Source organism: Charadrius vociferus, unplaced genomic scaffold, assembly GCF_000708025.1.
Source record: "Charadrius vociferus isolate BGI_N301 unplaced genomic scaffold, ASM70802v2 scaffold147, whole genome shotgun sequence".
Taxonomy (NCBI): Eukaryota; Metazoa; Chordata; class Aves; order Charadriiformes; family Charadriidae; genus Charadrius; species Charadrius vociferus.
The window spans coordinates 1124667-1135653 of record NW_009649570.1 but is presented as its reverse complement, the minus strand read 5'-3'; the positions used below and the strand labels follow the sequence as shown (position 1 = coordinate 1135653).

At 39.2% G+C, this 10987-nt stretch overlaps 1 protein-coding gene across 1 annotated transcript in view; it reads left to right on the top strand.

The window, feature by feature from the left end:
- COL5A2 (collagen, type V, alpha 2) overlaps positions 1-10987 on the top strand; it is a 114132-nt gene that overhangs the window by 51248 nt on the left and 51897 nt on the right. The window contains exons 2-3 of the mRNA XM_009890128.1: positions 8676-8900; positions 10406-10419. Coding sequence (XP_009888430.1) covers positions 8676-8900; positions 10406-10419 — 239 coding nt within the window. The remainder of the gene's footprint in view (positions 1-8675; positions 8901-10405; positions 10420-10987) is intronic.

Sequence of the window (10987 nt, the reverse complement as noted above, 5' to 3'; positions counted from 1 at the left end):
CAAATGTACTGTGAGTAGAAACTGTGTCTCGCTAATACTGGCACAGGAAGCAGCCGAGAGAATTTTCTTCACAGCCAAAATGCATTATTTTTTACTGATGCACAGCAGTCCAAGACTGGATTTTGGAAGGGCCAAAATCAAACATTCATGAATTCCAGAGCAGTGAGCCAAAGTAGACAGCAGAAGAATATTACATTTTCATTGTAATCTTGCTATTTTAGACTTAGGTTTAAACATAAGCATAATTCCCTATGTCCTGATAAGATTTTCTTTAATTTGTAGTAGCAGCAGGTTGGGCAGAATTCCCACTCTTGGGGCATGTTTGCCTCCAGAATGAAGCCTCTTACATTTTAGGAAATGGTCTAATTGTGGTTTTAATTCCAAAGACAATGCCTATGTTGCCGAACTTGTGAGCGTTCAGCAGTGCTGAGCCCTGGCCCTGTTCTGCCTCTGCTGACTGAAACACTCTTGCAGCACGTTCTCTTTGTAAGCTCCCCACCAAAAGAATCTGGTTTTGTGGGACCAGCCTGTCTTCATGCAAATGAAAGTGATTCCACTTAAAAATGTCATCCCAGAGTCAAGAATGTGCTCCAACACTTTGCTTAGAAAAACAAATGACCTCTGTTGCCTCAAGCCTCTTTTGAAATAATAGAACATAATAATTGGCCATGATAAGCAAGCTTTTTAGGCTTTGCCTGCCCTGAGTCAGGAAGATGACTGTGGTACAGGTGGTGATAGCTGAACTGACTTCACCTGTAACTACCTTGAATGGCAAAGTTCAAGCAGGTCGTTTGTGGTGGTGTGGGCTCCAGCAGAGACCAGGCACCTCGCTACAGACTGCAGCTTTTGAGTGATTTGCTCCAACTGCTGAAATCCGCAACAGTGTTTTCTCAGGCATGCCCTGAATGCCTCCCCATTACAATCTATGCATAGCCTTACACATTTGGAAGCAATTTTATTTCCCACTGTATGCTTCAGGCTTGATTGCTGTCATTTGAGAGTATTTGTATAAGCACTGCTGGCAGATGGGGCTCTTCAAACTCCCTCCTTCATCCTGTTCTCCTATGGCACCAAGCAATGTGTCCAGCCATCCTACTTGTGAACGAAAGTAAAAACAGAGAAAAACAATGTAAAAACATATTTACATCCGACCTTATTAATGGGATAACTCCAGTAAGTTAGGTTAACTAAGTGCTTTCAAAGTATGCAGATCCGAGACTGTGGAGTAACCAACAGAAAAGGAACAGCCTGACCAACCTTTCAGCAAAGTGCTGCTGCTGCACAGTTCCCTGTCCTCTCCATAGCATAAGATGGGTGGGGTTAGAAGGGTTGAGTCTTGTTCAGTAGCTCAGGAACAGTGAGGTTGATAGGCAGATACAACATCATCAGATGCTCTTAGGGAATTGAACAGTATAATAAACACTGGATAGTGCTGTGGGACCAGTAAGAGAAATCTTTTTACTGGAAGGGATCCCATTAGATTCTGTCTTTGTATCCAGCATGTGTTGACTTTTATAATAAAAGCATTGTTCTTGATTTTTCTGTTTTGGAAATTAATTTTATCCATAAAAAGGCAAGCAAAACTCCTGTTCACCCTTACGAAGACATAAATACATGAACCTGTGAGTTGGGGGAATACGGACTACCAAACCAAAGGTAGGGTAGTATTGTTTCTATCCAATTAAGGAAACAGCGGAGAAGCAGCCGTGTAATTCGGATGTTAATTTAAAATTCATTCAGAGGAGTCTAACTTTATCCTGAGCATAGCTTTTCCTTTTCGGTTTTCCCTATTCAGCCAAATCTGGAATCACAATGCTGACTGGAAAACGGAATTATTTATTTTAGGACAATTTTGTGGAAGAGACAAAACCCAGTTGCCAGATCACACTCGGAGAGCCCTTTATCTGGGAGATTACCTGTTCTCCCGAGTCAGGGTGTATTGTTTTGTTGTTGCTTTCTGCCTCTGGACTGTTCAGAGCTTGGAGGTTGGATTTGCTTGGTTGATGAATCTCAGAGGGTGAACTCCCTCCCCTTAGTTCCAGCTAGAAGCGACTGGCCAGCTGCAAAGGGTATGTCTGTAGCAAGGCGTTGGTTAACTGCTATAGCAATTTCAACAGTTAATTAAGTCTCTGCTTGGGAGCTGACTTGCACCTCGATACTTATCAGTATTTATTCATACCTAACGTTATTTGTGGCCTCTACAGGAAAAACAGTTGAATCTGTAATTTTCCAGCCCTAAAATACGTGTTTTAAAATTATCTGCATAATTTAGGAGAACACCCTGGGACTTTTCTACGTCTGAAACAAGGCACAAAGGGTTGTCTAGGTGGTTGACTCCCCCAATCACATTGAAAACTCATTTGGAATTGAGACCATTCAACGTCTTTTAATCTGTGGAACACTTTTAAAAATGCATCTCTTCTCCTAAGAAACAGTTCTGAAGAAACCTGGTTTCCTACAGGTTTGTGTTTTAAACTGTGTGCCTGTGCTCATTCTTAGAAGTATAATGAAAGGGGTTTATTACTATCCACTTGTTTTACAAGGGAGCTTTGGTGGGGCACTAACTTGGAACTCCCTTCTCTTCCTAACTGTGTATGTTCTCAAAATTTGCAGAGGCACAATTATCTTAGTGACCTGGTCTCTCACAAGGTCTCTGTCAAACCTGGATCAAATCAGCCACTGGAATCAAATGGGCTTGGGGACACAGATGTCACAGTGCAGCCAGTGGGATTGCATAAGCCTAATTTCCCCCGGAAACCATAGGGGAAATGCAAAATGAAATGTTCATCCGGACCTTCAGCCGGCGTAAAACAACACAGAGCCACAGACTTTGAGAAAGTCATCTTATTTTAGACCAGTGAATGTCTGTGCTAGTTATTCTTTTAGACAGTCCTCTAATGAAAAAATCCTCTGCATGATACCCTTGATGATTCTGTGCATGTCATTCATTGCTTATTCTCTTGGCTATGCAGGGAGACTTAAACTGAATTTGAAGCCACCAAGAGAACATTCCTTTTCTGTAACCTTTAGTGAATTAACAATGTGTTACAGGCCATGTTAGTGGTTGGTGGTTCCAAGAGAAAGCTGAGTTGTTTGGCTTTAAGTGCATTGTTGTACTGGAGCTGTTATTTGAAGTTCACTGAGATATATGATGTATCCTGAATGGAAATGTCTGAATGCAAATTTGATTTCATTTTGACAATCAAGTATTTCATATTAGGTCAATTGTGAATCAGTTCAGACTTGTATTAGTAAGGGATTCCAGGTTCATCCTCATGTGTGTAACTATAAAGTACTTATGTAAACTGTGTGTGTTAATCATTATTAACAAGAATTGTTACTGTGCAACAAATGCAAAATAGGTTTTGTATTTATCAGCACTTCTGAAAAGTATCTGATTTTCAACATAATTGGTGCTCACATTATAATTTGCATGGCACAGTAATTTGGATAATACTTTATTTATTACCACTCAAAAAAAAGTTATCAAAAGATAAACAAAACAGGCGGTCTATTCTTATTGGAGTAAATGAGAGGTTTTTTCCATAGATTTAATGGGAACTGGATCAAGCCGTACATTATTGTTACAACAGGCTGACAACCAAAGATTATTAACACCAAGCTCCTCTTGTCCCTCTCTTGGCAGTCTGTACCCATGCACAACAGTACATCTGCAAAATGGTTGTTAGCACGTATCATCTTTCACTTTGATTTACTTCTGCACCTCTGCTTAGTGAGTCAGCAGGATTAAATTTTGTAATTCATAACTTGAAACTCAGCTTTTCATATTCTTGATTTTTTTTTAAACTTAAAAACCACTGTGTCTATGTAATCTTATATTTCCTTACACTTTTCACAAACAGGAACAGGATGACAAAGAGAGGATGAGAAATTACCTGCACAAGCTGGTTTTTTCCTAACCCTTTTTTATTAAATAACCATACCTCTTTTGTTCCAGTCTTTTTATGTTAAGCAATGTAAAAGCATTGGGGTTTGGTTACAGTAGGCATCAGGAAGTTCCTCTTGGCAGAAGAAAGCATGAAACTGGCAGACTGTGCTTTCAATAGCAGTCATCATCTTTTCTGCCTTTGTTAGACTGTGTTCTCTGCTGCTGTAGGTCTATCAGCCTTGGGGCTCCTTTAATTGTATTGGTAAGACTAGTAAAAATGCAATGAAATGGAGCTTCTTTGCTGTCAAATCCTTTTCTTTCCCTTACTGTTTCACCTGTGAACCAAAGTTGTTAATGTCTGCCGAAAACCTATGTATCTGCAAGTTTTGCTCGGGACATTTTTTTCCCAAGTAGGGTGTTGGGAAATGAATTCCCTTACATCATATACTTGCCATCTCCTCGGCTGAGGTAATGGTGGTTGACTGCTTCCCTATTAGGTTGTCTATAAGCAGAGACAGGTAACAGGAGAGTATAGTTTGCAGCTTTGGAGGCATTTCTGCAAGGAAAAATGGGACTTTAGGGTGATAGCTTAATCAAGCCTCCCTGTTTGTATATGTGGAGTAGTCTTTCTTTTCTCCCCCTTCTTACCATTTGCTTTTAAAATATTTTTGCTCAAGACACAGTGTTCCTTCCCCGCTCCACACACAACACACCTCCCCACTTAATTTTATCTTTTTATGGTGTCATTTTCCTTCTTTCTTCTTGTTCTGCCTAGTTCTGTGCCCAGGCCTTGCTTTTCTTATTCACGTGCAAGATGCGAACAAGAAGTAAATCAAAGCAATAAGGGTACAGTGATGTGGAGTACCTTTAAACAGCAAACCAAGCAGCAGTGAATTTCCAGGCGTTGCTTTCAAAATGATGTACATCTGGTGGTGGTACAAGATTGAAATGCTTTCATATGTGGTCTTTTAAAAATCTTGTCCTGTTGTTGGCTTATTGAGGAGTGGAATTAACCTCGAGAGAAATTTACTTGAAGGGAAAACAAGCTCGGTACAGAATGCCCAAAGCAGGGTGTGCCTTGCACACTTTCACTGTGCATAAACTTTGACACTTGCTCGTGATGACTGATGGACTTTGACAGCCATCTAGTGGCTGGGATGGGGTCCCCCCCCAGTAATTACTACAATTTCAGTGTTGTCACAAAACTGGGCCTGGGTATGTCAGCGCATGATGTGATTTTTACTTCCAAACTGTTGATGCATAGTCTCTGAGTATGATGATTTAATACATTAGCTATAACTGAGTGTCTGGCTTATGATCAAATAGTTCTTTAAAACAAAACTGACACTCTAAGAGATCAATACATAGCAGAAAAATAATTGCGTTGTACTCACTGTGCTTTTTATTGAAATCCTCTTTCAGGAAGGCCTTTGTGAAAGCTCATGAATGAATGAGTTCTTAAATATATCATATTGTATTTCTTCTATCTTGCCTTTTATGTTTGCAGACTGCTTTGAAACTCATTTTCCCTAACTTCAATGGATTCGCAACTCTGTAGATTCTCTAGTCAGGTCCAATACCAATTTGAGTTGTACTTTTTATGTTGGTAAGAAAGGAATCAGTTAACGGGCTATCAAATACTTTTGCCACATGAAGAATTTCCAAAGCTGATTCTCAAGCCATTCAGCACCTTGTGTTCCAGCTGCAGAGGTAGAAAGAACATGTGACAGAGAGAGTTTGTGACTTGGTCTCTGTAATTAAATAAAAACTTGCAGATTTCCAAACCAGGAAGGAAATAGTGGAAAAATTTCCTTTGCTGCTTTTCCTGATCTGGGTGTAGGTGGATAATATGCCTGCAGTTCAGGCCTGAGAATAAAATGTCAAAATGCGCTTTTGAGGTGAATTGGCTTTGAAATAGCTGCTCTTTTCAGCTTGCTCTCTCAGTTTAATGCAGTCACTGCAGAAGGGAAAACTAGAAGCCCCAAACATAATCAAATTATTTAAAATAAAAAATTTGTTTTCTGGGGTGGTTTTTTTGTTGTTGTTGGGTTTTTTTGTTGTTGTTTGGTTTTTTTTATTATCAGCGTATCTGCAATCTGATAGGAATACTGAATGATATCTGAATGATACTACTTCTTAGCATACTTTCAGAAGTTGTTATCTCCTTTTTCCCCCTGCCTTTCTCTACCTCTTTCTCAGCCGTTGAGCAGAACCCAGGCAGAAGCTAGTCACCATCTGGCTTGGCTCTGATGTGCCAAAGCAGTTGCTATGTGGTTTATTTGAAGTTATGACAGAATGCTGACTTTGGGCTCAGTAACTTAGAAATTTCATTTATGCAAACTGCTGCTCTTCTGAACAGCACAACGAGTTCTGCGGGTGATACATTAAGGAAGACATAGACCATATGCCAGACATCTGGGGGGAAAAGGCTAAATATGTCAGACAGCGCGTTATGTCATGCACACAAGGGAGAAGCAAGAAGGGTGCTTTCCAAAATCCGATCTGCAGTTTGGAAAATGATTCTCACAGTGTCATAAATGGACTGTACAGTGCACTTTGTTGATGTCTTTACTTCACACAGAAAACATTTCCTCATGAGCTTCTGCAGCACCCCTTCGAGTCATTTTGTCAGTGGGTGTGATAAACCGATTGAAGAGAGGAGTTGACCTGGTGTAAATTTGGATTTCAGTTTCTGTTAGAAAGCTGCAGACTCTAGTGATGGCAGGCAACAGTTAATGACACATCTGCTCCTTTTCTCCGAGCTTTGACATTGATGGAGTAACTGGACTTGAATTAAGGCATGAAGCTGAAATTCCAAATCTGTTCATATTTATTACTTTGTGATTTTCTGTTTACATCTGGTTTAAATTAGGACAGAAATGCATAGAACAGTGAAATTGTCTTTGTGCTTGGAGCTGTTAATTTTCACACGACTAACAGGTTTTCTTAAAAAATAATAGTCGTGATCTTTGACTCGTGGGATGCATCATATATATATATGTATATATACATCAGTTAGAAATTAGGGCTGTTTTGGAATTTTCAGCTAATGGTTTTAACTGGATTGTCCACTTTCAAAGACTTTTTTGATAGGAAGGTTTCTGTAGTCAGGCAGAGCTCCCACCCAGGTAAGATTAATCCCCTCCACAGCATCCCAGGGGTCATAAGAATCATTTTGGGCTGTGTGTGACAGCTTTGCTGTGTGTGACTCAGAGGAGGGTGTCTTGGCACCAGGAATCTTGGTTTGCAAGTTTGTGACCCATTGCCTAGGGACAGCCTGCTTCATTGCTTTTGCAGGTGCTTATGTTCCTTTATAGGAGGAAATATTCATTGGGCCAAAGTGAAAAAAACTTTTTTTTTTTTTTTTTACAGAATGTCTGATAGGACATTCTGTAAAATGTTGGATACCGAAAGAAGTTTCCACTTGATTGTTGAATTCCTTATTGGACATATTTAATTTTTAGGGGGAGATACTGAGATATACTCACCTCATGATTAAAAAAATAATCCAGAGAGTTTGAGTATTTACCTACAGAATAGGAAGAAAACAAAGGCATAGACTTAAGTATGGATAGAACAGTACCTAAACAGATGGTTATGTCCCCTTAAATGCTGCTGTCAATCAAATTAGGAAATTTTTGAAATTTCTAAGTTATAAATTGAAACCCGAGAAGTTTTTCCGCCTTGGTGGCAGTAGGTTGGTTGGAGAGGAGAGAGCAAAAACGTTATTGAATGGATTTCTGAATAACTAGTAAGAAATTAATTCTAAATTGGAATTCAATGAAAAGAAAGAAAAGTAATAGTATTAAGACAAGAAAGAAAGTAAACCTTCTGTAAATGCAGTGGATTAGGTTAAAAATGATACATGCAACTTCAATAAAATAGAACGACCTTCGTACAAATGTATGAATAGGACATATGCATATAGTCAATCTACGCTGTTCCTGTATAGATGGCCACATAAGATAGTCTTTCATATATAGTTAAAATATTTAGGAGGTATTTTGTATGTAGTTAATATATATCCATAGCAGTAATTTCTGCATGTGTTGGGGTAATCATGCAGGGCCATGACCAGCTGGATTATAGCAACAGGGCAAAATAAGTAGTTTGAGGGGCCTCTCTTCATTCAGATGGAGAAACTGCTGCAAGTACCCCTGCAATGGAGACTGCTATTGTCACTGAACAGTGACTGTCCTGTTTGGAAGATTTGATTCTCCGTGTTGGTATTTCCTTACACCAAGACCCCAGTAAATGAGGTTTTTTCTTTTCAACAAACACTGGCATATCTGTTCAACACTGTTGTAAATGTGACTGTGTAAGGTCCCTGCAGCAGGGAGCAGGTAGCGTATGCCGTTTCGTACAGAAGTCTCACAGGTTCTTCTCCCCAGTCAGGCATCTGTAGCACCCTGTGCACAGCAGTTACAAAGAGCTGGTACTTAGCAGGAGTTCCTCAACGCAGAGTTAGTACCCCACTGAGCAGAATGACATCCAGAGACTCCTGAAGCAAAGTTCGTTTGATAGTGTGGTGATCTCCTGATGACTCCCTGATGACTCTGTTTTACATCTTTCTGATTAAGAAATAAGTTGGTAAAATAAGAAAGACATTTATGATGACTGATATTTAAAAGTCCTTAATATCAACTTCAGCTACGCTGGTGGACTGCTGTCTTCGTGTATATGATGCTACTTCTCATCTTCAGACATTGTTTTTCCTTGTCCAGACCTACTCCTCCTTTGATTTCACAGTTGGAAAATGTATTGTATATTCTCTCTCCTGTCCCAGGAGAAGATGTTGAAGAAATAGCCTGCACTCAGAATGGCCAGATGTACCTGAACAGGGATATTTGGAAGCCCTCACCATGCCAAATTTGCGTCTGTGACAACGGAGCCATTCTTTGCGATGAAATCCAGTGTCAAGATGCGCTGGAGTGTGAGAACCCACAGGTGCCCCCAGGAGAGTGCTGTCCTGTGTGTCCCCATACAACACACGATTTTGACACCACCATTGGTAAGATTGCTTTCCAGTTCACTTTTTTGAAAGAAGAGCCAGCCCAAAGAACTAGGAACCTCGTAATACTTTAAATTTCTAATAGTATTTCCATGGTGAAGGTTTAAATCTGAAGAGAGCAGATATTTGGCAGTTATCTTCCATCTTGGGTTGCACCTGAGCTGGCTCTGGAAACAGTTTTCTTCTGACTATGAATCTGATATAAGCCCAAATGGCTTTATAACTAAAATGTTGATCTGAATTCCATCTTGATATTTCAATGAGGTTGAATTCTGGCTTCTTTTTGTGGTTCATCTGGAACGGAAAGATAATTATATTAACTTAAATACATATCATAAACATATTAAGATAAATATATATTTATTATATAAGCATATATTAAAGCAAATGCATGCTTTAATAAAATACTCCATTTGAGGCCCCTCCAATAGATGAGTAAATGTAAACATTGTATGTAAACATTGTATTCCCCAAAGTGGAAACACAGATGAGTGATCCTTTTGTGAGACATAAGAGAAAAAAATAGTATGAAGTATTATTAACTCCCTGTTTGCACACTTTCTGTTATATGCCTTAAAGGTTATGCCTTTTCCAGTCCATTTCTTCGTGCTGGAGAGACTTGGATGAAGTAAACCCCCTTCAGTTTTCCTAAATGAAAATCTCTTAACTTGCAATTAATGCTCATTAGTACTGTGCATTGCATTATTTGAACTACATTCTATATATAATAATTAAAGCAATTTCTTCAGGAGATAAAATTGCTTTTGATTAGCTTAATATAGAATAAAGTAGTGATAAAGAGCATGTAGTACAAACTTGTGTAATTGAGCAATGGAGCAAGATGTGGCAAGCATTAATAAATAGATGGTGCATCCTGCTGTGTTTTGGGAGGCATTAGGCCAAGGCCAACAATATACACCCAACAAATATAAAAGTAGTATGGCTACATTCCAGAATTCCTTACTGTTATTCAAGATATTAATAAAATATTCTTCTGAAGGATTTTTGTGGATATGAATGTGGCTGTATCGCTCTGAATTCAGGCACATGATATTGCAGGTGCTTTTCAAACGAGAAAAAGTCATCTCTATCTTTTGAAAAATACCATGTAATATGTTGTGGATCCATCAACGTTGCTTGTATTGAAGTCAGTAATAAAACTTCCTTTGACTTCACTGTCAATCACTAGGCCAGCTTCTGACAGTTCTTCACAAGATATTCCATTTTCCTGAAGTGCTTTTTCTTATTCTGTGCAACACTGAAAAAGGCTGAGAATCAGAGGACAGGCATCATTGCAAACCATTTTCATTCCTCAAACCTGAATGAGGGAGTATGAGTGTCCCTGGGAACTTCATCAGCTCCCTGTAGGCAATACACCGTCTTCTGTGCCTCCAGGATCAAGGATGGCTCTAGCTGTAACACCTTCACTTAACTCTTGTCATGTTCTGTCTCTCCGAGTAAAAACATTAATTTCCTCTCTCTTCTTCTTTTGTTCTTTTTAATAGGTAGAGGAAGAAAGGTAAGATTTCCTTTCCTTTTTAAAATTCTTTTTTAATGTATTGCAATTGTTAAAAGAATCTCTTGCATGCCCTTGGAGCACTTCACAGAAATCAAATATAAGCTCTGTTAAAAACGCTTAATTCTTTCCTCTTAGTCTTCCTCAGTGGCTAGGGAGATTGCAGTCCACATGGAAAAAATGCTGGGATGCAGGCAAAAAATCCTGGTCTTTATATAGAGAATCCCCTGGCTGAAAATCCTGGCTGTCTACATCAAAGGAATTCCAATTTGAGTAGTTTGGTTGTTTCATCTCTATCAGCGCCACAAAAGGAGGAAGGGACCACTAGGTAATTAGAAGCCAAACTATGAAAACTTGCAGCTTGTTTTTTTTTGCTGAGACTTAGCTGCCCAGTGTGCAGCAGGTAGCACTGGGATGATGCGATCTTGCACAGTGCCGCCACTCTGTGGGTGGTGTCTCTCATAGTATGCAATTAAACAAAGAAAAGATCTATTCTTAGAAAAGAAATTAAAATGCATTCTGGTCAACGATCTTCTAAGATAGTGTGCAGCTACAAGTTATAATTGAAATA